The sequence below is a fragment of the Emericellopsis cladophorae genome (genome assembly GCF_022114955.1).
Source record: "Emericellopsis cladophorae strain MUM 19.33 chromosome Unknown NODE_65_length_118322_cov_117_509586, whole genome shotgun sequence".
Taxonomy (NCBI): domain Eukaryota; kingdom Fungi; phylum Ascomycota; class Sordariomycetes; order Hypocreales; family Bionectriaceae; genus Emericellopsis; species Emericellopsis cladophorae.
This window is the reverse complement of record NW_026250990.1, coordinates 1-26,876: the sequence shown is the minus strand read 5'-3', so window position 1 is coordinate 26,876 and position 26,876 is coordinate 1. Positions and strand designations below refer to the sequence as shown.

The window sequence follows — 26,876 nt, the reverse complement described above, 5'->3', positions numbered from 1 at the left end:
GCGTCATTGATAGACAGGTCTAATCCGCCGCACGTGCGCTCACGAGCCATTTTCACAATCACGGTTATCTAACCTGACTCGGCCAACCATTGTTCTTGTGCCATGGCTCCCGGACGCAATCACTCGACGCCGGGTCGACTGTCGAGCGTAGCTCGTTTCTGGACGGTATGATATCCTGCGACTCGATTGATCAAGTACTCACAGATACAGACAACTAATGCGCCGGATTATGTCGGTCTGGTTGCGATTGTCGTCTCGTACATCCTGGTATGTACCGCCTGAGAAAATGACACAGGCAGCGCGTTGACTCGGGCTTCAAGATAATCCTTCTCGTAACGCCCTTTAAAAGATTGTTCTTCATCAACGATGTGAATATCTCATTTCCTCATGCTGAGCATGAACGCGTCCCTGTCTGTATGTTTTCCTCCCACTGACGGTGACAATACACAAACTCAAAGAACCTGACTCATAGTCATGAACTTTGTCTACGCGCTCTTTATACCACTGGGCGTGCTCATCTTGATCAACATCCTCTTACTTCGCTCTTCTGCGCACAAACATGAGGCGACATATCTCCCCTTTTTCATCTCTATTACATTTACTGCGCTCCTCACCGATATCCTCAAGAACGCCGTTGGCCGTCCCAGACCGGACTTGATAGCCAGATGTGTACCAGCGAGTGACGCGCCGATGAGCGTCCCCGTGGACATCAGTGTCTGCACGGCGCCACACAACACGCACCTTGTACAGGATGGATGGCGCAGCTTCCCGAGCGGACATTCAAGCTTTTCGTTCTCCGGACTGGGCTTCGTGGCACTGTATTTTGCTGGTCAACTGGGCGTTTTCCATACCGGCAGCCGCGATTTGGGACGATTCCTGATCTTCCTCGCACCATTGGTGGGAGCCGCCATGATCGCCATATCTCGTTGCGAAGATTATCGCCACGATGTATACGACGTATGCGTAGGCTCAGCGCTGGGAATGTCCGTCGCATATTGGAGCTACAGGAGATACTGGCCGAAGCTGTCCAGTGCCAAGTGCAGCGAGCCGTACCCCATGCCGACCAGGGAGGGTATGAATGGAGACGCCAATGCCGTGTGGCAGCGTGTGCGAGATGAGGAGGAAGCTGGTGTTGATGTAGGCTACGAAATGCGGCCATTGCAGGTGGAACATGACTGACCACGGGTGTAGGATTAGGAGACGGAGTAACCGGGTTCGAATCGACGGACAACTCAAAGCACGAGGTTAATCGAAGCAAGAGCGTCCAAGCAAGTCAATATGTATAACGAGCTGTAAAATCATTGATCATGACGCGTTTCCATTGTTGTTGTACACGGTCTATTTTACTTGTCCTCACTCTCCTCCTTCTTAGCAAGATCGTTCTTCTCCAACAGCTCGTCGATGGCCTCGGCACTCCATAGCTTGTGGTAGATCTTGCCGTCGTCCGTTTGCCCGACTGTGGCGAACTCGACTGAGAGACATTAGCTTTCGAGGTTGTGGTCGATTTGACGCTGAACTCACTCTTCTCGCTGCTCAACTTGGTTGAGTCCATCGTCTTGCTCAGCACCTTGACAGCCATGTCGCATGCCTCATTCAGTGTGCAATCCTCCTTGTAATCTTGCTTCAACAAGCTTTGCGCGCTCGCATTGTTCGCACCTGCACTTGTCGCTTTCCAGCCGCCATAGTTGCCCGATGGGTTGCTCAGGTACAGCTGGAATTCGCGTCGCGGGTCCCAGCCAGCGTAGATGAACGACACACCGAATGGTCGCAGTCCACCATGCTGTGTGTAGCCTTGTTTCAAGTCGCACAGTCGCCTTACGAGCTGCTCGCAGGGGATGTCTTCATTGTAGGTAAGGAGGTAACGCTGCGCTGCCTGTCGGGCATAGTTGATGAGGATGTTGGCGTCGGCCGTCATACCTGCGACGGCGCAGATCATGTTGTCATTGAGGATGTAGAGCTTCTCGGCTGAGGTGTCCTGCTCGAGGAGCTTGGAGGTGACCTTGCGTTCGGCGGCGAGCACGATGCCATCCTTGGCAAGAATACCGATGGCGGTACCGGCGTGCGAGATGGCCTCAAGAGCGTACTCTACCTGGTAGAGTCGACCCTCTGGTGAGAAGATCGTGGTCTGTACTTGTTAGAGCTGATACCAGGGCCAAGCATGTAGAGGTGGGGTGCTCGAAACGTACTCGTGAATCGTAGCGGCGAGACATGGTTGCTGTGAGAGAGGAAAAAAGTGCTCGAGGATGAGAAATAAAGTCTCAGACACTTCTCGCCACAAGCGAAGTCTACTTGGTGGCTTCGAGAGAGTGTTGTGATGTGGTTAGAAGATCGTGATGGTTGGAGGTCTGCCTACCCGTTGAAGCTCCTCCAGGCACGACCGCCGCGTAGCTCCAGCACTGACTGCAGGCGCCACAGTCAAAGCTGAGGTCATCGGCAGTTTACCCGCAGTTAGACCGGCACTCTGTGGCTGAAGAGGCAGAAACGTGGCTGATAAATTGGTTCCACTTGCATCCCAGCCCTCCGCATCGAGGTCTTCAGTTCCTCGCTATCGCACCAGCTGGTTCCCATTTCTCCTCAAGCACCTCGCAAATCCCTACCGTACAGCACCACCAACATTTCGGGAGCAACTCTTTCTTAGCCAATGCTTGTCGCCTCACGATCAGTTTCTTGGATCTTCTCTCAGTCCGACTCCAACTTCCAGCACACGCGAGAAATACCCCAGTGGTCACGCGGGCGCAGATTGAAGACCCTTAAAAAAAACACGCGACACTTCGCGCGGGCCTTCAGTTACCAGCGCTCATAGTTTCCTTCGGCATTAGCAGTCGCGCAGGCTCAGTGGCACGCGCAAAGCTTGTTTTGTTCCTGTCATCCAGTCCGCAAACCCCATTTCGAGCTCTGCCGTTTGCGCCAGCTGTAGTCAAGGAACAGCCCGTGACCTCGTGACGTGACGTTCTCTTTGCACTGTTTCCTCTACGTCGGCTTGTAACTGCGACGGACATATATTCGACGACGAGCGTATCCCGTCGTACTGCAGTAGTCCGTCACGCCGACTCAGTACAGAGACTGCTAGTCGAACGCGTACCCGTCGGCCGCCCGCGACAACGCGGCTGCGTGCATTGAGCAAAGCATTGCCAACAACAGTCAACAACAGCAAACAGGCACCATGTCAGGTAAGCCAACACCTCCCTTTCCAATCGTTCCATGTCCTGCGAAGACACATACACTGCGCAAACTCAGACATGCCCCGCAAGCCGAGACAAGTAATAGCAGGTGCTGACATTCTTCGCGCAGAACCTGAGCCACGGCGCTCCGTCCGCGCGACCAAGGGCCAGCACACTCGACCGCTCGACGAGCTCGACCAGGCTGCCGGTCCCAAGCGCCGCCAAAATAAGAAGCCCGGAGCATCGAAGAAATTAAAGGGCAAGGAGGAGACGCCTGCCGAAGACGAGGGCGACGAGCTTATTCGTTGCGTTTGTGGCGCACTCGAGCAAGATGATGACCCGAATCTGTCTTGGGTAGCCTGCGACGGGTGCGGTGCCTGGCAGCACAACATCTGCGTGGGCGTCAGCGTGTACGATGACGAAATCCCAGACAAATACTGGTGCGAACAGTGCAAGCCTGAGGATCACAAAGAACTTCTGGAGGGTATCAAGAGAGGCGAAAAACCGTGGGAAGATCGCCACAAACGACACGAGGAGAAAATAGCCGAGGAGAAGCGACAGAAAGAGGAGGAAAAGAAGAACAAGAAGACGGGCAAGCGCAAGTCCCGGGGTGGGCCTCTACTGAGGAAGACCGATGCGAAGACGTCGGCTGAGCCTCAGAAGCCCAGCGACGACTCACCCGGACCTGTCGAAACGCCAGCAGAGTCCAAGCCGATGGTCGAGCCGAAGACTGAAGCAACCCCTGATCAAACGCCGGCAGTCGAAGCCAGCGCACCGGAAGATGCCACGACAGCCGCCGCAGCGAGTAGCGGAAAGCGCAAAACACGCGAGGATGCCGGTGAATCGGAGGACAAGGCTGCCAAAGTCAGGCGCGTGTCGCCTGAGCCAGCGCAGCCTCCGCTACCCTCTGTCAAGCCCAAGTACACGGAGCCCAAGGACCTTGCGCCGTCTATCGACGAGCTTCCACCGACTCGCAAAAATCCAGCCAAGGCTTTGAAGAAGTCGTTGTTGCATGTGATGACCGATATGGCGAAGACCGGCGAACTTGAGGTTGCTGAGAACTCGACTGTCGACGGCATGGCCGAACGCTCTGCCATCCGGATTGAGTATGCTGTCTTTGAAACACATCCCATGGCTAAAGGGCAGAAAGAGTATAGCCAGCAGACGCGGTCGCTTACGTTCAACCTCAAGAACAATCCTGAACTCGTGCGTGGACTCTTGCATGGCCTCCACACTCCGCCTACACTGGCTGTTATGACGAGTGACGAGATGGCCTCAGCCGATCTGCAGAAGCAAAACGCCGAGATGAAAGCCAAGGCGGACAAGGCATCAATCTTGTACCAGGGAGATGCCTCCGGCCCCAGGGTGAGACGTACACATAAGGGTGAGGAAGTCGTGGAGGACGAGAACAGTGCGATGGTGGAAACACCTGTGCCCCTACCACCCATGGGCGGTGGCGGCAGAAAGCCAAACCTACCCGCCGAAGGAGACAAGTCCGAGGACGGACCAACTGCACTTGCTCGATCACAGTCCCGAGACGAGGGTACCACGGCCGATGGACGCTCGCCCAGTCAGCCCAATTTCGATATCAACAAGGTCTTCTCTCAGGTCCGATCGCCATCCGTGTCCCAGGCCCGACGACCCTCGGCGCCGGTGCCGCAAGCAACGCCTGGCGAGGATGCAGACGTCGATCGCATGCTCCAGGATGAGAACGACTCTCCCCCGTATTCACCTGCCGAGGAGCAACAGGATCCTGATGTCGTCTGGCGCGGTTCCCTTGCGATGACCTCGATCGCCAACTTTTCCGCCACCGCAAAGTACATTGCTGGCGGTGACTTTGCTAAGCACGGATCGTGGGATAAGCTCATCAATCCACGCCTTAGTGTTGCAGGACGCATATCACACGATCAGGCCAATACGTATCTCTGCAACCAGCGATGGAGCCAAACCAACGATGTCATCATCGTGAGTTTCTCTCCCGTGTCAGATGACAAGCGCCCTGAGTTTTTCGCCATGATACAATATTTCTTGGACAAGAAACGGTATGGCGTCGTGGGCGAGAAGGTCCTGGCCAATGTCCGCGACACGTACTTGGTGCCTGTTTCGCCAGGAGACGACATTCCCGAGTTTTTGCACAACCTGAACGACAATTTTGTGCCTAAAGAAAGAACGGAGCCATTGCTTCTTGGCGTGTTTGTATGGAAAAACGATCCCGGCGAGCTCAAATTGGGCGACAAGACCCAGCCAGCTTCTTCGGGCACACCAGTTGCTCCCAACCAGAGAAGCAATTCCGTTTCGCAAGGCCCTGGCTTCTCGCCGGCGACACCCGTGGGAGCCAACGGCTATCCCTTACAGTCGACCACACCGGTACCTATCCCACAGCCTCCCTACACAAGTCGTACAACCCACCCGACGGCCGCTGCCATGCAGCCCCACCCGCCTCATCATGACCCGGCGGCTGTTGCCCAGGGGCAGGCGGTGGCCCTTGAGGTACTTGGACCAGAGTTCATGACTTGCCCCACGGTGCAGTTCTTGCTACCGCAGGCGGCGGATATGAAGAAGAAGGAATGGGAGGTGATCAGGGGTCTTTATGAGCGGGAGCCCAAGAGCCGAGATGATTTAGGATTCTTGGGGCAATTACTCGAGAAGTCACGAATGGAAGGCAATGAGGCGCACTAGTATCTAGGAGAGGATACCACCGACAAGTCGAGATGTTGAATGGCGTGTTTAGCGCCCGGATGATGTGAACATGGTATGTAGCTAGAAATTTGGGTGGCACACGTCAATCTGTGTTGATGTGCTTGTTCAGAAGCTATCCACTGGCCAAATATTGGTCTGCAAATTATATTTTCTGTCTTGTCTTCACACTTCGTAATTTGGGCATAATCATCGCCTTGAACGCTTTGACCCGCGATTGTAGCGGGACCCAGCAGTGCCCGTCGAAACCATCACTTATAAGGCCATCTATTCGTCCAACATTAACCTCGTGTTGGGTATTAAATGAAGGCACAAGCTTTGCGCTCCGGAATGACCGCAAACGGCACCTAAGTCTTTGGCCATAATGAGACTCCGTAACCCTTTGACGTAAGATCCGTCAAGTCTTTCCAGTAATCAAGCGAGAAGTGCATCCGCACAGTTCCACAGAGTAAGCTCTTCTTGCTGCTTGAGCCGATTCTTCTCTGCCTCCTCATCTACCGGAGCCTGGCTGGCCTCGCGCTCCGCAAACGTCAGGCTGCCCAGGCCTTCGAGTACGCGACGGGCACGATCCACCCCCTCGCGCACCGAGGTGGTTTCGCGACGAATGGTGTCGAGGTGATCCTGCATCAACTCGGCAGCGCTCTCTCGCGCCTGATGGGGGCGATACTCGTTCAGCGCGTGGTGTATGTTGATAAGGAGCGTGTTGATGTCGCTGATCTTGGCGCTGGCGTGGCCTGGGTTCTGCGACAGCGTGGTGAGGAGCTCAAGGAAGTTGAGCAGCAGGGACTTTGTGAGTCGCTTGAGCTCGAGTGCGTGGTCGTAGTGGTTATTCTGTGCCACCTGAGACGAGGAAGGGGAGGACTGGAGACGAGAAGGGTGTGTTGGGGGTAGAGATACGGCGCCGACTTCTTCGAGCGTCGGTAACTTGTCCTCGAGCTGTGATGGACATTAGCAAGCGGCCTTGATCGACGCGAGCATCGTGTGGGACTCACAGTATAGTGATCGCCAAACACCCGCCACTTGCCGTCCTCCGGTTCAGCAGGAGGTTGCAGGTTGATGAGATATTCAGGTACATTTGGTAATCTGGGGGTAAGATCTTTGAGGCCGGCGGTTTTGCGCAGCTCCTCGATCCGAGCGACGTTGGCTGGGGTGAAGTCTTTGTAGAAGGATGGTGGCTCGGGGAATGTGCCCACTAGGGACTGAGGGTCTTCTTCATCGGCCATTGTGACCGTCCGCGCGACTTGAGATCATCAATTACGTTGGTCAATTGCAGCAACTGCCCTGAGGGAGCATGAAGTAGCCCAAGGAGTAAGTGTGATACCGCGATACCGCGACCTTGCAGATGGATGAATGAGCTGAGCTGGTGAGATATATGTGGGGTTAAGTTGAGCTCCTGTTCGCAAGTCCACAAGGTTCAGGGTAGCTCATGGTACATGGCAGCAGCTAGCAGCATCGTCATCCCACCTTCAGACTCAAATCTCAACTCCTGGCGACGACCACTTCTAGCCAAGAAACATATGTCAGCACCCGACGAATCGCCACAATGTCTGACGCCCGTGCACTTCTCCGAGAGCAACGTGCTGCTCGGCGAATAACACACCCGTACGCAACGTACACCCCGTCCAACACCCTTCTCTGCACCCTCTGCCGCCAATCCGTCAAGACCGAATCGCTCTGGGACTCCCATCTCGCCTCCGCAAGCCACAAGTCCCGGCTTGCCGCGCTCAAAGAGACGTCGCCTCAAGAGCAAGTTAAAAAACAAGCGCGGCAAGGTCCCTCAGAGGATGGCCCCAACTCAATCGCAGAAGCCGATGGAGGGAAGACCCTGGAGATGGAGGTCGTGACCTCCCACAAGAAGCGCAAGCACTCTGCCGACGATACGTCCTCTTGCTCGGACGATCAGATGTCCAAAAGATCGAAGCCGTCGCTCGACGAGCCCGCCGCTAGGACGCCGCCGTCGCTGACCCGTCGCTCGTCGAGGACACCCAGTCAAGGCATGGAGCTACAGATTCCCAGTCGACCCGCTACGCCCCGCGACCCAGCAGCGGCGGCCACTACTACGTCGAAAGAACTACAAGCACAGATACTCCCCGAAGAAAACGGCGAGGCAGAGAACGGAAACAAGGATACAGTGGACGAAGATGAGTGGGCAGCGTTTGAGGCGGACATTGCCGCCTCAGCTATCCCCGTTGAGGCCAACATCTCAGCGCCAGCCATGTCAGCGGCCGATCTCATGAACCAGCCTGCCGAGGAACACAAACCGTCCAAACCGGAGATTGACCTGCAGGACGAGCGCGAGGAGGCGCAGCGGGCATTGGAAGAGGAATTCGACGAGATGAAGGACTTGGAGGCCAAGGTCCTCAAATTGAAAGAAAGAAGAGAAGACTTGCGGAAGAGGCGAGCGGAGAGTCTACAGGGCGCCAAACCAACGATACCCGAGGACGAAAGGGGCGGCAAAGAGAACGAGGCCGTCGTGGGGAAAGACGAGGAGTCGGACGACGAGGACGAGGATGAGGACGACTGGGATGGATTCCGCTTTCGCACACGATGAACTGTAAAGGATGGAAAGTGATGCTTTGTATATCTCTTGCTGTACATAACATGGCGGGCCCCAAAAGGTATTTCATGCTCAGGCCGGGGGGCCCACCAGCCAATCGACATAATATTACTACACAGGGTATCAGTACACAACCTCACCTCGGCTTATCTTCTCCCAGAATCTTCGGAGGCGCCAGACGCGTCCTACGCCCCAGCGTTCCTCCCATTGTCGGGCCTCAAGCTCCTTCACCTCGACGCGGCCTCTCCAGGTACCTTCGATCCAGCGTCGCAGCCCGTCCTTGATCCTCTCCCGCTCAATGGTCTTCTTGCGCTGCACTATTCGCGGCGTGAGGTGAACAGTGGTGAGGCCTGGCACGCATTCCTTTGGCAAGACTGCTCGTTCGACGAGGACCTCTGGCGATGGGCGCGTGGCGAGTCGACGCGAGAGGCGGATGGACGTCAAGGACCGAGCGAGACGCCGAGAGACGATAGTGGTCTGGGTGAGGAGGATGGATCGAGCAGTGAGCTCCTGTCGCGAAGGCCGGGTGTAGAGCAGGGGAGGGAGGATGATGCGTGTCAAGCGAAGTCGCCAGGTGTGCAGAATGGGAGACACACAGAGGCTGCGAAGATGGTGTGTTGTCTGCCATGTCAGTCCATCAGCGTGCTACTGTGCTAGCCAGGATGCGCAGCCAAATGGGTGGTGGAGGAACTCACCCTCGACACGACGAGGAGATCGCTGACATCGAGAAACGCAAAGACTTGGAGGAGGACTTCGTTCGGCAGGTCAGCGAGGGGGCACGGATAAACTCGTGAACCAGGACGGTCAGGTCGGGCAGCAACGACCTTTGGTTCGTCTGCCTCGAGATGATCGTGGGTGTCAATGTAGGCAGGGCTGGAGAAGCGGTCCAGGGCTAGCCGATCTGTCTGCGCGATGAGCTGGTCTTCGCCTGAGGGGGCAAGCCTGTCTGGGCCATCCATTCTAGCGTAGCAAAGATGTGGTGCGGAGTGAGACGACGATGGAAGCGCGACGGTGGTCAGGGGCAGCCGGGCTGGAGATGGGTCGAATAGGACCCGAGCAGGGACAAAAGGCTGGGCGTCAGGGGAGGGAGCGGTTTGTCACAAGAGCACGATGGTTGTCACATCTGCAACGATCGGTGTTCGCGAGTCGGTGGGCCGACGCAGGCGCGCGTGCGTACAGTAGTAGAATCCGATGCGTCTGTGTACGGGCACGCGCAATTACGACAGCTGTTTGGGGAGGATCGCGAGGCCACGAAAGGTGGTCGCGGCCGCGGATCTATGTGATGTGATGTGATGAGGGTCGAGGCGTGCGCGTCAGTCAATGCAAGGCCGTCGGTCATGTACGTAGGTATCAGCAGGCCGCATGCGTCGAAGCGCCGGTAGTAGTGTGAGTTTCGGATGTCCGAAGTCGATGATTCTGGACGTCAAGCGCACGAACAAAGCGAGATTTGGATTACGATGGTGTTTCTGTGAATTCGGGGTCGCACATAGACAAAAGGCGTGATGGTAGGTTGTGGACTGATTTACTATCTGGTGGTCGTTTGGATGTTTGGTCACATGGACCAGGCTGGCGACGTCACGAGGACTGGACTGGACTGGACTGATCACTGGAGGCTGCCAGGCTGGATTCTGTCCCCCTGTGACTTGTTGACTGTGCGGCTTCAGCGCCCGAACCCCTGAAGCTGCCCTTGCATCAATTGCCCTCTGCGCTGCACTACCTTGTTTCCACGGACAACATGGGCTGGACATGGACACGATTTTGACCAGTATGCGCACCGCACCCCGCCCGCCGCTGCCCTCTTTCAGTTTGGCGGGGTTCCGAACTTCCGCCTCATTTTGGTCCTTGGGAGGTCGACATGAGTCGGTTATCTGATCGTGCCGTTTGACAATTTATTAGGCTGTCCGCCCGATCCCGCGCTCTGTCACTGACGACGCGAGGTGCTTGCCAAAATCGTGGCTGATTCGTCCAGTCGGCTGCCACGTCATGTGTCCTCCCCTGCATGTCACGCATGGCTGCCTTGAATGTGCTGCACGGCTACTAGTACCTTGCATTCATCTTTTGAGGGTGTTCGTGATTTGATGTCGAGAGTTGCTGCCGATTGGGCAAAGCTGTACGTTCGTTCATCGTGTAGATCCAGTATTATTCGAACGTCAAATATCCATCTATCAGTCGACCACGATTGGACCAGACGCGTAATCAATTGCTTTCTCATATCTTCGATCAGCCCAGGATTGTTGCAATGCCCCGCAACGGTTTTGCGGCTCACGCTTTGGTCGGGGGATAGCGCCATGCTGCCTGCGTGTCATGTCATGTCGTGGACGTTCAAACCAACAGACCTGCGACCCCTGCTGCACCACCCTCGCGCGTGCTCTGCAGGCAATGATCGGGCTCTCATGCGGGCTTGGTGACTGGCCTCAGGCTCAGGCTTCTGGAGTAGCAACAGGATCGCTTAGAATGCGACAACTCACCACGCATCGATGCGACCTGCTTGGAGACCCTTGGCCCGTGGGCTGTCCATCTTGGCCAGTTCGTCTCAATTCGTCATACAAGGCCGGGAGGTCCATACATCATCGTTCGCGAGGCCTGGGTACCATACCGCTCCCTCACCCACACGTCAATGCACCTGTCGATGCGTTGGCCTGCATCTTCCGCTAGGGCTGTGGTTCGGACGCCCTGTTCATGCAATGCAATACCACGCCACAGACACGTGGTGGCCCCTTCTAAATAGAGCTTTCCTGTCGTCTTTCGGTGTCACGGTGAGGCCGTCCAAGTTGGAGGGTCGGCCTGAACTCCAGTACGAGTCGTCGCATCGGGCACCAATGGCCAAGACGGTTGCATGTTGGTGAGCAATTCGGCATTCGGCATCGGGATGAGACTCGCTTCTCTTCGCTGCATTCAGGACTTGATGGCGGCTCGCGCTCTTTCCCGGTCCATGTTGACCGATGCTGACCGAGTGTCTTCGTATCGGCGGCGACACTATGACTGCTCCAACCATCGCTCGCACTTCTTGTGCCAGTAGCAGGTCTTTGGGTTGCTAGTCCAAGACTCCGAAGTCGAGAGAGCTCATGGCGCTTATGGCCCTCGCTTGGGATTCCTTGGAGCAGAATGAGCCAAAAATCGACGGGTGAGCCGCATGATTCCGCGGACCAATTGTTGAATACCGTCAAAAGATAGACCTCCTCAATGGTTCATGTAGATGTGCAGACGAACCATTCATGTACCCCTGCAGCTTCGTCAAGCGTTATGATTCGCAGCGTCCCGGCTTTGCGGACGAGATCTCGCCGATGGTCCTGGCCACTCGCATTGAACCGTAGCCGTGCATCTGCATCTTCGGGAGCCTCGTTGACTCGGATTGGTCCTCGAGACAACCAGTCAGTAGGACGGCATCTTACTTGCTTGTCATTGGACGAAGGTGTATTACCAGAGGCTGCCGCACGTCGGCAGCATCATCAATGTTCACACACCGGGGACCGGACGCAATTCCCTGGTCGGTCTTTGTGGTGAAAGGGTGTGCTGATCAGGCTCCAATGATAACCCTGGCAGCAGTGTAGCCGTGAAGCGAGTTGTCCGTGTTGGAGGCCCTCGCCATCTTCTCCGTGGTATTATTATCTTGATAGGATTTTTCTCTCGCTCCGGCACGGGCCGTTGGTCTGGTGGGCGGCCCGTAGCGAGGCTCCAGTCTTATCCCGCCGCATTCTGACCCTAAAACGTTTGGAGTAAAAAGAAGCGTCGACCAGGGGTATCTGTAGTCCGTACAGCACGGATGACCATGTCCGTCCATGAGTCGTATGCGCCTTGGCGTCTGTGTCCGGCCTTGCGACCGTGACGAAATACAGATCGCGCGATCAGGTAAAACTTACCAATTCAGTCATCCCCGGGATTCCTGCGCGCGCGCAATATAATATGCAACGCCGCCTGTCGTCCCCGGCGCGAGGCGTGTAGGTCGGCAGGCCCGCGTCGCGTCATGTCCTTTGGGGCCGGCCGGTGAGGCACAACGGTTATCCATCGACTTCTCACGGGGGAAGACAGGGGAGGAAAGCGAGGATCTGCTGCCCAACGGTAACACGATGCACCCCCGACGCATTGCGCATCGCCTCGGAAACCGGTGATCACAGCATGAGCCCCCTGCACGCCGTGATCGATGCGTCGCGGTTGAATGCAGGCGACTCCACGTCGACGAGGCCAGCTCATCGCACATGGCCTGGCACCATGGCCCTGCACAAGCACTGTGACCGAGTGCCTGCTTCTGCTGTGTCCCCGGACGGGCTTTGCCAGTGTGCAAGGGTTGTGTCTTTGCTCTGATGTCGCAGGCGTGGCTTCATGTGCCGTCGACAGGTCGTGCCCAAGTAAGTACACATTCTGAATTCAAGGTCTCTGTACTCCCCGGTGAGCCTTGTTCTGCATGGGTGAGCAAAGTCCTTGGACAACCTGCATGTCTCCTCATCCACCGTGGATCGACAACCACAGGGCAGCACTGCGCTATGCTTCTGCCTCGGAGCAATGAGAGCTCACCGGATGCGCGTAGCCACACCCGCAGCGCAGTGGTTGGGTTGTGCTTCCCACTCTTCGGTCATCGTGGAGAAGAGCCTGCCCAATCGACATACGCGTGATGCTGATCGAGCGACGGCTCGGTTGCCCGTGAGCTGTGCCGGTTACAGCCACAGGTCCCCATCGATTCGAGACCTGGCGTCGACCTGAGCCCGGTGAGTGAAACCGTGCTGTAGGGTGGAAGAGGTGTGAGGCTTTCGTTGTCAAAGGCGATGCGCGATTGTCCGAGATTGCTCGCCATCTAGGCCCCGAAGTTGTCAATGAGGAGACTGTCTGCGTTCACCAAGTTGTTGCCACTTGTCGCGCGGACGCAGACGATCTCGTGAGTGATTCAGCTGCGTGAGCCGCAGTGAGCACCGAGCAGCATACTGTTAATGGGTGCTTCCCCGGTTCCATTGTCTTCTCCTGACGTTAAAATTGCACGCTGCCATTCTTGTCTTTGGTTGACCAGATGGTGACAGGGCCTAACGTCCTGTTGTCATTGCGCTGCCACTTGATTTGCGCGGCTTCCTTGACAAGTGATTTGACTCTAATGTCAATTACAGACATTAATTCCGTTTGCGACTTTGTCTCGGTGATGCTCTCGCATTTGTGTAGCCCCTGAGCCCGTTGTGTATCCGGCTCAGGGGGCAGACCACCCTGCCTTCACGACACCTCCTGACCGGCTTGGCTCTCCACCAACGCCCGGTATCGCTCGTTCTCATGTCAAAATCAGAGTACGTAGTTCGACATGTATAAAGTCAATGTATCTGTGCAATTCGACGACTTGCACGCATGTCAGCCCTCTATTCTGTTGCAGTGAGATTCGGACAGTTCAACATGCACCCGACACAGGCTCAGGGCGCCCTCGGGATACGCGAAGCGAATCACGATCCCGGGAGACACCGAGTTTTCCACTGCAAGCTTCGCGCTATGCTCGACTCGTAGCTTTTTCAATTACATTTGCCAGTCTCTCGAAGCAAGGCCCCACTGCGGCCGCAGATCGAGACGGCCCTTCAGCCGACCGTCGGCAACCTGTTGACGAGGCCTGCAGCGGGTAGCTTGCAGAACACTCTGGCTGAGGCTAGGGTTGCAAAGCCAGGCTTGGCTGCAGACTCGCAGACGGCAAAAGCCAGCGTTGCCTGACGTGATGATGTGGTTTGCAGACGCGCAGGGCGGGAACAATCTGAAGAAACACAACGAGAGAGAAGTGCGTTGGTCATGTAAATTACTGAGCCTGGCCATGACCACACTTAAAGTCTTTCCCGCGAGGCGCCAAACTCATATTGCTTGCCATGACAACGGAGGTAGGTGCACTGATGAGGTGGAGCGGCATTTGTTGCTATACAGAAGCGTTCTGCCGTCAAGGACGTTCGCCACCAGGTACGGAAAGGAAGTGAAAGAGATTACATTTGGGTGCTTTTCAAGCTTCATGATCGAAAGTAAACAAGAGGACCCTCGATATCCATTGGCCGAAAGGTAGGCGAAGCAAGGGAATAGACATTGCAATGCTGCAGGGACTCGAGCGCTGCCGCGTTGGTCGCTGCTAAGGCCGGCCACGGCAAGCAGAGGGGCCGCATGGGGGTGCATTGTCAATGGACGCGCAGGGCGTGTGCGAGATGCCCGCATGGGTTAGAGGTAAGGATGCCCAATCCACAAAGTGAAGCCTCAGTCTCGTCCCGCTCGAAGCAGCATGACGATGAATGAGCTGTTGGCCCCATGCCAGAGACACGTCTTGTTGGCCGACACGAGTTCCACAGGGGATGGGGTGGTCAAGATTGACAGGTGGGATATAGTGCGTCGATCAAGCATCTCGCTGCGTGGTCAATTGAATATAAGTTGGTACGTTGCATCTTCAAAAGGAGAAGTGGTCGAGAGGCCACTATCAACTATCATACGACACGAGCGCCGCGCCCGTGCAATCAATAATCAAAGCTTGAGCTTCCATAATCCGGAAGAGACCCAGCGCAAGAACGAACGCTGCAGAGAACGCCGGCACTCGACTTGCCACCGACGTTCCCCGGTCCTTGCTCAAGGTACGAACCCCCTCGGCGGAAACCAGGGGGAGAAGTTTTTCGCCCTGTCGCAGGCTGTGCCGACGGAACAAGGATGTATAAGCTGACCGTGCAACAAGTAGACAGACGCCTGTCCTTCAGAGGGATCGAACCGTCCAGGCTCCGCAACAAGCCGCACACATTGCAGTACGACTGGGACAAGATGTGCTACTTTGACCAAACAAGATGGGCTTGTGGCTTCTGGCGTTGGGGTCACTTCCGGCAGCAATGCAACAAAGAATACCGGATGGGGGAGACCTGCGGTCTCAAGCTTGTTTACGAAACCAAGGAGCAGGAAGATGTTTGCAAACTGTGCCATGACATCGAGAAGAAACAGCGCCGGTACGACAAGATGTACCGCGATGTACAGCGGTGGCAGCGCGAAGGCGGCCGCCCCGCCACTGTCGAGCGTACCTGTGCTGACATGGAGGACGTGCTGGAGCAGATTGCCAGGATGAGAGAGGACCATCGCCAGCGCACAGCCCATCTTGGGTAAGGAGGCAAGATTCCTTCAAGCCCATGGAGGAAGTGTAGAGTGATAGGTTGCGTCCAGGGGGCCTGCTAGCTTGAGAACAAACTGCTAAACTTTGACGTACAGTGGATGATGGCGACGGTTAGGCGGCTGTTGACGAGAACGATGACGCGGATCCTGACCTGCCCACCGCATTTGTGCTGAGCAACGTGGAGGGCCGTGGCGGGGACCTGGAAAGGTTGATGGCTGCGTGCCAGGGGTAGCCTGGCGCGCACGGCCTTGCTACAGATTCCCTTTGTCTTTGACATTCTCAGGGCGGACAGTGCGCTTCTTCATGGCCTTGCGGTTGCGCTCCACCACCGCTAGGGCGCAGCGCACACAAGACAAGCGGCCAGAGATCCTGGAAAACAGAAGGACAGGGCAGCCAGCCAGCCAGATGGACGGACAGACAGGAGAACCCAGTCTTCCAGGTGGGTACCGGCCTGCACTGCGCTTGTATGATAACAGAGCTTGGACTCCTCCTCCACGGAGAGAGGATTGTTTTATATAGTGCTGGGTCTAGTTTCCCTCACACTTCAACGGTCGCTCATGCTAAACTGTGGTTCAGGGAATATGAGGTCTACTTTCCAGTAGTTGGTGTGACTTGACAATGTGAAGACCGTTCACAGATGCTACGCCAACGCGGAGCCAGCCAGTCCCATCGTGAAGCGGGGTTTCTATCCCTCGCAAAACATGACACGGATTTGGGATTCGTGACCGCCAGAGTTCTCGGAGAGACGGCGGGAGGGATAGGGACCGGTCACTGGAGACAGCACAGCTTCTGTGTACTGCGTAGTAGCGCCGCCCGCACTGATCCAGATCCAATGCCGTGCAGAGGTGCAGAGTTATAGAAGACGGTAACTGTGGCGTGTGGACATGGTAATAGGCGCAATCAAACGGCCACCGCTGCGTCAGCATCGACTGGGGAAGCCCTGTAACGGCTACAGGGCCGGGCCGGTCCTATCCGTGAGCGATCGCTTGTCGTAGGCGAAGGGGTCTCCTTTGCGATTGCTCTTGCGACGACTGATTAACCCACAACCTCCACCTAGATAGGAAGCAAAGCTGAGTGTACGCGAGGGGACACTGCCGGCCCAAACTTGCAAAGCACGGATGATTGAAGGTGGAGTGACAGAACCGGGAGAAGATTGCACTCGTATGGCCGGTCGAGTCTGGGCACACGCTTGGCCAATACTGCCCGTTTCGTAGCCCTGCTAGCTGGGAGCAATGGCAGCACCCGCCCTAACTGAGAACAAAGACCGAGTTTTGCGTTTGGAACATGGCCCGAAGCAGGTGGCGTATGGAGCACTCTCATCCTTCCGCCACCCTTGGATCGGTCGTCTTCCACTTGTTCGCCTTAGCCTGACATTGCATAGCCCTTGGGCAGAACCAACAGAAGAAGGTCTGTGCGGCTAGTGATACGAGTACGTTTGGTCTTCCGCGCAAGCTCTTACAGATAGTGCCACGGCCGGCCCAGTCTGATCGCGTCGGCCAGTCAGTCACCTTAATGAGACGTGCGCACTCTGATCAGAAGTTTACAATACTTGTTACTGTATGCGCGGGTGGATGAGCCGCTGCGTGACTGCTTATAGCTGACCCATTCCCGTGAGCACGTGCCTGCCAGTCGAGGATGCTAAGGTGCATCGGGAACGCTAAACTCGCGACGTCGGTCGCGAAGATGTCGCCCCAACCGAGAACGTCACGAGCGCAAGTGAGAAGACGAAAACTTCTCTCGGAATGCAACGAGATGGAGAAGGGGATGCTAAAGTTGCTTTCGATTGGTGTAGTTTGTGTCCATGTGACCCAGTTTCCCGCAGAAATTGAAGATGCGGTGAGCCCTCTCGTGGCGGATGGAAGACGGGAGGGATCCAGTGTCAAAGTGCCGGACAGGGGTGCGTATTTTCTCTCCAACTAAAGGCTGAAGCATGTCAACCAATGCCCCTCGGCAACCAGCCGAGGCTCCTGAGGCTATCCTGGTTCCAGATTGTCGGGTTTAGATATGGTAATTACAGAAATGGCAATCAGAAGTCCAGAACCAGAGGGACTGGTTGCCCCACCTAAGCACTCGTGGTTGTAGAGGACCTTGGTAGTGAGTGCTTTGAGAATTCGATGGTGATAATGATCCGCCAGAACGGTTCGGGCACTTGTTAGCTTCGAATTGCGCATGCAGGTATGCATAAGTCCACCATTATGCCACATGACTCAACTTCCAGACTGCTGGTAGCCGATTTAAACTTCCTGATAAGCGTGCAAACGGCTCTATCATGCTGATGTGATTGTTCTCGAGGGAGCTCCAGCCGCGGCGGCGGCAGCAGCGTCCGCGAATGTACCGACCAGCGCGTCGTCCCCGCCTTCTTGGGTGTTTACGCTGGCTGGTTTGCCGGGTTGGGAACTGAGATCATCCTCATCGGCGAGCACACCAATTCTGCCCTCGTTGGGCAAGGTCGACTCGTGTGTGTTGAGTTTCGAGAGAAGGTGTTGGAACCGTGCTTCGCGAGGGCCAGGACCTGTTTGGGCGAAGCCAGCTGCCATGCCTCTGTTGGTGCCGACAGCCTGGGCGATTTCGAATACGTCAACCATGTTGCTACATGCGTCAGCGAGTCACGCGGGGCAAGTTCGTCGCACTCGGCCATACTTTGAAATCTTCGCGACGACTGTTTGTATCGCCTCGTTCTCGCGCTGTGTCTCGACTGTCTCGTTCTCTCCGCTCAGAGCCTGGTCGCCAAAGCTGCCGTACTGCAAGCCATGGTCGTCGTACAAAAGACCTGTGCTTTCGTCCTTGATTCCCGTCAGTATGTCGTCTTAAGCGTGTCTAGGCTGTCTGAGCCCACATTCGATATATCGCTGTTGCGACGCCCTAGGCAAGATTGGCAGCCGCCCATAGTGTCGAGAATGCTAATCGAACAGGCGACTAGATCATCAAGAGGGGGATTTAAGTAATGATGCGTGGTCGAAGAGCATCGCAGTCGCAGCGAAAACCTCCAAACAGCCCGGCAAGGCTCTAGACCTTGATACGATGATGTCGGTCGTTCGTTGGGAAAGAGGTCTCTTGGTCGCGGAGCTGCGCCCTCGCCCGTTCCTGCAGCTTCAGATGCGATTGAGTTCCGGGAAAGTGGTGGGGCGGCGCTTCCATCAAAGCGGGTAATCCCCGGCCCTTCATGATGGGCACATGTCCCGAGTCCTGTCAAAACCTCTTTTCTCCTCGAGGTGCAATTTTCATCTTTGCAGGCGCTCGCGGTACCTCTTTGTGCTTGACAGCTTGCGAGTTCAGCTCCATGTCGTTCCACTTTGAGATTGCGTCCCTCGAATGATATCCAATTCTCTTCAGTGCTCCACCTATCTCCCTCTCTTTCGCCCCGAATGACTGTCTCACCCGTCGATAGTGGGCAAGTCTGCCTCAAAGTCAGGGAGACCCTCATGACATTGTCAGGGCGTTTGAGATTTTCAGATTGGAAGTCGACGTGATGGGCATCAGCTAGATATGGCTGCCCTCAATAGCCGTAAGGTTCTCTCCCTGATCAATTTATGTGAAGTCCATTCCATGACAATGACTCCTGGCTCTCGCCTTGAAGGGTATCCCTGGGCTTCGGAATATTGGCTGTGCAAAACGAATGCTGCCAAATATGACCTTTCTCTTGAAAGACCAAGTGAAGTTTGTCTATAAAGACACGCAAGCTCCTGCGACTTGAGCGATACTCTGACAACCTCGCACCATCACCTTGAGCACTACCAACAGCTCCAAACCACCTACCCCTTGCGCATAGCCCTGTCAACCCACATCATCATGCGATACTCACTCAGCTTTGCCGTGCTCTATTTGGCCGGCCACTCCTTCGCCCGCCATGGCGATCTCAAAGCACGCATGGATGCAGAAGAATGCTGTCCTTGCACCGGCTCTGGCGCGCCAGCAACAGTTACTGTCATGGCCGAGGCACCGCCAGCTAAGACTATCTACATATCTGATAGGCCACAAGCCACTGTAACGGTCGAGAGTACCGTCACCCATCCGGCGTCTACGATCTATGTGACCCACGAGCCCGATGGCGTCGCCACCAAGCCCAAGCAGGATCACCCCAAGGTTATCACCAAGACGATCTATCCAGCCAGATCTAGCGAGACACCTGGAGCGGAGGGTAAAGATGAAATCGTGGATGACGACACTCATGAGAATCCCAATGAGACTAGTGAGCAGAAGGATCAACATGATGATGGCGACAACGACGACAAGTTCATCATCAAGACAATCTATCCCGAGTCGATCACAAAAGCACACGAGAAAGAGAAAGAGGCGCAAGTGGTGACAAAGGTTGTCCACCCCGATTCGGCTGATCCAGCCAAGGAGCCAAAGACTGTCACCATCATCGCAAGCCCTAGCAAGGATGCATCAGCTGAACCATCGGTCGTGACGATAACTGCCGAGCCTGAGGAGACTCTGACCGAAGCCACAAACGGCGATGCCCAGGACAAGTTCACGACCAAAACCTTGCAACACAAGCAAGTGGGGGAGCAGAAGCCAGCTACAGTGATTGTCAGTCTCGAGCCCAGTGCTCAGGTCATCGTTGTCGATGGCGAAACTATCACAGAGACCATTGATCACCCAGTCACCGTGACGGCTGCGCCTGTGCACGACGCAACCACGATTGTGCCGAGCAAAGACCACTACAAGACGGTGACCCAGACCGTGAGCCACGGCGGCGATGACATTGACATTGAGATCATCATCATCAACATCAACACGGGCGAGACTGTGTGTCGCCAGAAGGATAGCGGCAAGCCTTGCAAGGGCGCAGTCAACCCCAGCCAGTCTACCGTTTGCTCATCGGTCGAGCCTTCCACGAGCATCAGCACAGCCTTCAACACCGTCACCGTCACTGCCAGCCCGACAATGGCTTTCAACTCCACCATGATGGGCGTAGCGCAGCCCACAGGGATGAGGAGGGCTCCCAGAGCGCCCTTGTCCCAGCGGTGGTGGGAGGAGTAAGGACGCGCGCAGGAGTGATGCCCGAGCTGGGGGTGTCGTGGGAGTGTAATAATGGGGGGCGTTCTTGATGTATATGCGAAAGTAAGTAACTCACTAGCCTAATAGCTCGTTTTTTTCACAATTTAAACGACCATGTTTCAAAGTACCCTCGCTCGATGTCAGGTCACACTTGGATACCTGCTGAGCCCTGTCTACCAGCTCTGTTCTATGAAGATGCAATTGCCAAAAATTAGGTATTGCCGAAATCTAGGTGTTATTCGGGGCTCTCTGCAAACAAGGATACATTAGTACGTCATATCGCCTATGGTTGTGTATGTGTAAATGGCAACGCTCCTCTCACGAACCTATCAGCGAACTCACTCCGGAGTCCTTGCAAACCATCGTGGTGTCTTCAGACGCACCACAAGGGCTTAATTGAAAATACTATGGACGACAATAGAAAATAGAAATTAAGAGGCGTTTGATATCAGTTTCAATTCGGTTCGAGTACTGATCAGCATCACGTCTGCCAGCTGACTGAAACTCCTAACTAGTCGTGCTTGTCCGTTGTCCTACCCTGTACCAGACTGGCAGGCAAGGAACTGGGCCTCACTTTTAGTATAATTCGTTAAAATCGGTGCTAGGGTATTGGAAGTTCAGAGTGATCATTTATAACCTCGACTGGGGCTATGCTATGATGTAGAAAGAGTAAAATCTGCTTGTGATGCCAATGAGGCTTGGTAGACTCATCATTGTTGAGGATCACCCCTCAGGCAATGATGAAATTTGGTGTAAACCGCGAAACAACAAAAATACGAAGATTCAGATGAAGGCAAATACTATTTTTTATAGCTCCGCGCAATTTTCATCTCCATAATCACAATAGTACCTCCAGTCGGTAACGAGACACATTTGACATGGTCATAGCCTACAGGATCGCACTCTAAAAGCGGAAAGCTCACGATGAGGTTAAGATTATCGCAAGTAATTCAACATAATAATTCAACATAAGGGTGAGTCAATGTTTAGGTTGATAATGTTACAGATGTGCAGAGCCCCACTGGCTCTCTAAACGGAGACAGACTGGAAGCTTTCCGTGTCCTAAATGCACGCTTTGAGTAGCACCCTTGGCTGGTACTAGTGACAACATACAGACAATATTCCACCCAAAACAGACAACATCTAGTTTTCGATTTAAGTATATAATGGTTCATGAGAGTCTACAATTACTTCCCCGTCCAGCGAGCGGACTGAGGAGAAGGTTTATGGAACCTGCATGCAGTGAACTTGACAAAAGCCCACACGCGCCCGTGACATGGAACCAGACTGCTACTTTAGGAGATTTCAGGCCCCCAATAATCACACGCAAACGCCTTCAATGGATTCAAGGTGCGGGCTCGCCGAAAAAGACCTGGTGAAATTGAACACCCAGCAATGCAGTGTTCGACAAGGACGAAGAGTGTGTTACGGTGCCCGGTTTCGAGTGAAGCTGACTTGATCTCGGGTCTACGAACAGACGTCCCTATTTCATTTCCGTGCTTTCATTTCGCTACTCAAAAGAACCCCCTTCGGTGGCAAAGGTTCTGGACCCTGGTTCGAGCCGCAGTGATCTCTTGGCTATTAACCAAGGGGGCCGATCTTTTCCACCTGGCTCTCATGAACAAAGGATCTAGGAGAGCATGATACCGTCGCCAAGATGGATCATCTAACTGGGCCCCGGGATCGCCGAGAGACAGCCCAGACTGAGAAGGCGAAAGAGCTGGGGCGTGTTCTCGATCGGCACGCAAAGGGCTCACTGTGAGAAAGACCTTTGGAGGGATCCAATAGAAACCAAGAAAAAAAGCTATAGATATTCAACGAAGCAAATCGATCTTCTGTTTTTTGACGGATGATGGTGGTCAAAGACATGGAACACAAATGAGCTGACAGCCAACACTAATTAAAGGGGACAAACTGTGCAGAGTGCGAGCATACCTGACTGGCTACGACGACATAGAAAATTGTTATTAGACACGAGGCAAAACACACGGCAAAATCGCGTGGATGTTCAATAGTTCTACTGACTGCCTAGAGGAAAGTAAGCAAGGCAGTCTGAAACACGAGACGCTGCTCTCATGGGAGGCAGACATCGACTGTCACCAAGCCAGGGGAAGCAATGTCCGTGTTCGACTCATCATTAGCCACGCTGCGAAACTGATCATTCACACTGAAGCGGGAACAAGTAGTCCCAGGGTCGAGAACAAGCCTCTCCAGGCTGATAAGGGCTTGGCAGTGAACCTGAACTCCTTGTCACGCCCAGGAGGCGCGATCGAGGCCGTGAAGATTCCAAGTACATACCTCTTGGGGTACAGTTTCCTTCAGGCTTTGTCGATGACCCTTTTCGCTTTCACAAGATCCTGTGTGGTTGCTGTGATTGGCAATAGTGATCAACAGTGACTCACTCAGCCTAGGTGCCCAATTTCGCATCTTGGTCTTCTCCAGTGCCTCACCATGGGTTGATCAGATCAGACCAGTCTGAAGATTCTAGACAAAGGCCACGTCTCAACGCGTCTCGAGAGCGGCACGCGCCAGCTTCATCTGCCCCAACTCCCCAAACGTCCCAATCTGGTCGCGGCGGCTGCGCTTCCGAAAATGCCGCCTCCCGCGCTTGTGCACCGACTCACCATCACGAGTTCACGGCAAGGCTTGCACCAAACAGATTCCAGCACTTGGAGCGGTCTATGCGATGGCGGCTGATCCCGATTTTAATGGGTAATCAGACATGAGGGTGGCATTCCCTGCATGTAAACTCCAAAGAGACAGGTTGGTCACGCGGGGATCCCCATACGAACAGGAACTCGTGAGTCGTGAGTCGTCGATCGGAAACACCACAACTCTTCCCCACACATATCTGGCAGAGGAAATCTCCACAGGCAGAATTCAGAAGCCCGTCTTATCCCCAGCCAAGCGAGAAGCACATGGCCTGGGGTTTGTGGAGCATTGATGTTGAGTAGTGGCTCGAGGAGTCAATAGTCAATAGTCAAGAGTCAAGAGTCAAGAGTCAAGACTCGACAGTGGTACAACATGACTGCGAACTGTATCCGTATCTGCTTCAAGAATAGGCCTACACGCGGCCAGTAAGCGTGGAATGGCCCTGAGATGTCTGAGTCTTTGAGAGCCTGAAGAGGAGCCGGTGTAAAGCGCCACACTGAGTAATCGACAGAGCAATCCAACGAGGAGCAGAGCTCGCTTGCTCACAATGTGGCGGCCAGTAGAAAGGACTTTGCTTCGCAGGCCCGTCCAGCCGGAGCACCAAAAACCAAAAGCCGCCGCCTCGGTCTCGCCAAGCCTTCGGGACGCATGCATACATGGGACCACCTTGTTCTGAAGCTTAACGGCAGACTCTTCCCGCAATTGCGGGACAGGGCAAAGTCAAGCCGTCCACAAACGCGACAAGATGAGCTTCTTATTCGTACATGCCGGTGTTTTTGATCAGGAGATGTCCGATCGGGGCAGCCCGTGTCGTCCCAAGAGCGCGCTTCCCCATGTCTCGGCTAAGATCGCCAGACACCATCTCTGTCGAGACTCTGCACTTGGCTGTGCGCGGGCGATCCGCGTCGTGTGTCTTGGCTTGACTCACCAGTGATCTTGCGTGCCAGGGTGACCGTGACCAGAGGTAATGCTGAAGCTGCAGCCAGCATCCTGGGGCAAGTTCAGGAGACGCATTGCCATTTGGTGATGCAGTGACAATGGCAGTGGTTGGCAACCTAGTGACAGTGGCGTTGTCAATTAAGTTGGTTGCTCCTGAGTCGACTGCACGTTTACGCTTAATAAGACTTGTTGAGCTTGAGCTTGAGCTTAACCCTGCCCAGCGACTCCAGCGAGGCGCATGATCAAATGAACAGAGCACCAGCCAGCACCAGCGCCTTCCACGTTTCGGGCTATTCCAGCTCAGCCGCCCTCTCTCTATCTTGGGTAAAAAGAAGGGGAGCATGGGGAGGAGCCGCTGCTGCAGCTGCAGCCGCCTCCGGGATGATTGGTCGGGGTAAATGTCCTTCAATCTTGCTCGCATTTCGATGAATTGGCGAGCTGGGGTCCTCATCTAGACCCTCCACATCTGGGCATACCGCCTGCCAGGACGGAGCAAAATCTCAGTTCCATTCAATAGCAGACCCTTGCTTGGAGCCAACCGCCTGGGAAGACGATGCAAAAGAACGACTGCCGCTCACAGTCTCGAGACTGCGGATGCTGGCTGGGTGCTCGGACATGGACATCTCTGCCTGATGTGAACACTGCACTCAGCCGGAATCCACAACCGGCTAGGAGTCGTAAAAGAGCCATCAGGCTCGAGGTGAAGGATCACCCATGCAATGAATGATCCATGATGGATGCATGATCCATTGGCCTGTCCCGCGAAATGCCCTTTCCGATCCACCCCCGGCCGGCTGGACTTTGGGGTTGGTCTCAGGAATCACCATGTCCGGGGTCTCGAGGCTCGACTTTTCGACTTTTCGACTTTGCCGAGGGCGCACCCCTGCATGTTCACGATTCGAGGCCAGTCCACCGTTCCCAATCTTGTTTGGGATCAAGGCATGCCACCGGTCCCGTGGGCGAGATGGACCAACAAACGCGCGCGGGCTCTGGCATTCTCTACCCGCCTTTCCGTATGCTGTAGCACCCTCGTCTTCGCCATGTGTGCTTGTCCTGTTGTACTCATCATGGCCCAGGGTGATGGTCAAAGGGTTGAAGATGGTGATATGCGCCCTCCACGATTATAAGTGCAGCACGCGCCCCCCGTTCTCCAGATCCTGTCCTCCTGGTCTCCTCTCATCCCCGCCGTGCCAATCCACAGACAACCTCACCAGCACACCAGGTCGGGTACCGTCGACAACTTCCCCACAGCCTGGGATATCGAACTCAACAGACCACCACAACCCCTCGTCCCCAGCAGCAGATCCTGAGCGGGACCACTCATCGCAACCATGGTCACTGTCAGCAAGAACCTGGTGAAGTCCAGTGCCGTGGACAACCTGGAGCATGCCCGTGAACAGGCGCCCAACTTCGACAAGGTCACCTGGTACAAGGAGCCTCACTTGCGCAAGCTCTACTTCCTGTCCATCTTCCTGCTCGTCGGCTCCGCCACCACTGGCTACGATGGCATGCTGCTCAACACCTCCCAGCAGATGGACGCCTGGAAGGGCTTCTTCCCCGAGTACGAAAATGACCATAAAATGGGCATCCTCATCAACATGTACAACATCGGTTCCATCATCTCCTACCTCTTCACCCCCTACATCGCGGATCGCCTCGGCCGTCGCCCGACTATCATGGCTGGCTGCGTCCTCATGATCGTCGGTTCCATGCTCACGACCTTTGCCAACGGCTACAACATGTACATGGGCGGACGCTTCCTCCTCGGTTTCGGCAACTCCTTCTCCCAAATGTGCTCGCCCATGCTGCTCACCGAGATCTGCCATCCCCAGCACCGTGGTCCCCTCACCGCCGTCTACAACTGTCTCTGGAACCTAGGTTCCCTCGTCGTCTCCATCGTCGGCTGGGGCACCGCCTCCATCGGTGGCAACTGGTCGTGGAGGTCCATCACCCTCATCCAGGCCGTCCCCTCCGCCATGCAGCTCGTCGGCATCTGGTGGATTCCCGAGTCGCCTCGCTACCTCGTCAACAAGGACAAGACGGAGCAGGCCCTGGCCGTCCTCGCCAAGCACCACGGCGGCGGCAATGACCAGGACCCTCTCGTCCAGTTCCAGTACCGCGAGATCAAGCAGACCATCCAGGCCGACCGTGACAACAAGACCTCCACCAGCTACCTCGACTTCTTCCGCACCAAGGGCAACCGCTGGCGTCTGGCCATCATCATCTCCCTCGGTATTATTTCCCAGTACTCCGGCAACGCTCTCTTCTCCAACTACATGGACGTCGTGTACGAGGGTGCTGGTATCAAGCAGCAAAACCAGAAGCTCGCCCTGTCCGCCGGCAAGACCATTCTCGATCTCTCCGTCTCCATCGGCGCGGCCCTGTGCATTGACAAGTTCGGTCGTCGCCCTCTCTTCCTCATCTCCGCGACCGGCATGGTCGCCTCCTTCACCATCTGGACCATCACCGGTGCCGTGTACGAGAACTCGGAGATCGAGGGGCCTGATGGCACCCCTGTGTTCACAAACGCTGGTGCCGGCTACGCACAGCTGCCTTTCATCTGGCTGTTTGGTGTCTTCTACTCCATTGGTTTCTCCGGTCTCCTCGTCGCCTATGCCCTCGAGGTCCTGCCCTTCCATCTCCGTGCCAAGGGCATGATGATCATGAACATCACCGTCCAGGCCATTCTCGCCATCGGCAAGTGAGTCGGGGGGGGGGGGGGGGGGGGGGGGGGGGGGGGGGGGGGGGGGGGGGGGGGGGGGGGGGGGGGGGGGGGGGGGGG

The 26,876-nt window shown here is 55.4% G+C and overlaps 9 protein-coding genes across 9 annotated transcripts; 5 read left to right on the top strand and 4 right to left on the bottom strand.

Moving 5' to 3' along the window:
- Positions 1 to 1,343: 1,343 nt before the first annotated feature.
- Positions 1,344 to 2,210, bottom strand: J7T54_003299 (putative Proteasome subunit alpha type; the record flags this gene model as incomplete). Its single annotated transcript, XM_051509587.1, has 3 exons — positions 1,344 to 1,471; positions 1,522 to 2,125; positions 2,187 to 2,210. 3 exons carry the CDS (start codon positions 2,208 to 2,210, stop codon positions 1,344 to 1,346), a joined length of 756 nt encoding a protein of 251 aa, XP_051359405.1.
- A 953-nt stretch (positions 2,211 to 3,163) lies between these two features.
- J7T54_003298 (Spen-like protein) lies at positions 3,164 to 5,840 on the top strand (the record flags this gene model as incomplete). Its single annotated transcript, XM_051509586.1, has 2 exons — positions 3,164 to 3,170; positions 3,292 to 5,840. 2 exons carry the CDS (start codon positions 3,164 to 3,166, stop codon positions 5,838 to 5,840), a joined length of 2,556 nt encoding a protein of 851 aa, XP_051359404.1.
- A 432-nt stretch (positions 5,841 to 6,272) lies between these two features.
- Positions 6,273 to 7,081, bottom strand: J7T54_003297 (uncharacterized protein; the record flags this gene model as incomplete). Its single annotated transcript, XM_051509585.1, has 2 exons — positions 6,273 to 6,794; positions 6,851 to 7,081. 2 exons carry the CDS (start codon positions 7,079 to 7,081, stop codon positions 6,273 to 6,275), a joined length of 753 nt encoding a protein of 250 aa, XP_051359403.1.
- A 320-nt stretch (positions 7,082 to 7,401) lies between these two features.
- Positions 7,402 to 8,409, top strand: J7T54_003296 (uncharacterized protein; the record flags this gene model as incomplete). The annotated part of the gene is made up of 1 exon (XM_051509584.1): positions 7,402 to 8,409. The coding sequence occupies one exon, from the start codon at positions 7,402 to 7,404 to the stop codon at positions 8,407 to 8,409; it is 1,008 nt and encodes a 335-aa protein (XP_051359402.1).
- Positions 8,410 to 8,538: 129 nt separating this feature from the next.
- Positions 8,539 to 9,374, bottom strand: J7T54_003295 (F-box domain-containing protein; the record flags this gene model as incomplete). The annotated part of the gene is made up of 2 exons (XM_051509583.1): positions 8,539 to 9,036; positions 9,111 to 9,374. 2 exons carry the CDS (start codon positions 9,372 to 9,374, stop codon positions 8,539 to 8,541), a joined length of 762 nt encoding a protein of 253 aa, XP_051359401.1.
- A 5,677-nt stretch (positions 9,375 to 15,051) lies between these two features.
- J7T54_003294 (uncharacterized protein) lies at positions 15,052 to 15,492 on the top strand (the record flags this gene model as incomplete). The annotated part of the gene is made up of 1 exon (XM_051509580.1): positions 15,052 to 15,492. The coding sequence occupies one exon, from the start codon at positions 15,052 to 15,054 to the stop codon at positions 15,490 to 15,492; it is 441 nt and encodes a 146-aa protein (XP_051359400.1).
- A 2,274-nt stretch (positions 15,493 to 17,766) lies between these two features.
- On the bottom strand, positions 17,767 to 18,664 carry J7T54_003293 (uncharacterized protein; the record flags this gene model as incomplete). The annotated part of the gene is made up of 3 exons (XM_051509579.1): positions 17,767 to 18,088; positions 18,140 to 18,282; positions 18,512 to 18,664. The coding sequence occupies 3 exons, from the start codon at positions 18,662 to 18,664 to the stop codon at positions 17,767 to 17,769; spliced, it is 618 nt and encodes a 205-aa protein (XP_051359399.1).
- Positions 18,665 to 19,288: 624 nt separating this feature from the next.
- Positions 19,289 to 20,485, top strand: J7T54_003292 (uncharacterized protein; the record flags this gene model as incomplete). The annotated part of the gene is made up of 1 exon (XM_051509578.1): positions 19,289 to 20,485. One exon carries the CDS (start codon positions 19,289 to 19,291, stop codon positions 20,483 to 20,485), a length of 1,197 nt encoding a protein of 398 aa, XP_051359398.1.
- A 4,940-nt stretch (positions 20,486 to 25,425) lies between these two features.
- J7T54_003291 (Lactose permease-like protein) lies at positions 25,426 to 26,799 on the top strand (the record flags this gene model as incomplete). Its single annotated transcript, XM_051509577.1, has 1 exon — positions 25,426 to 26,799. One exon carries the CDS (start codon positions 25,426 to 25,428, stop codon positions 26,797 to 26,799), a length of 1,374 nt encoding a protein of 457 aa, XP_051359397.1.
- Positions 26,800 to 26,876: the final 77 nt, after the last annotated feature.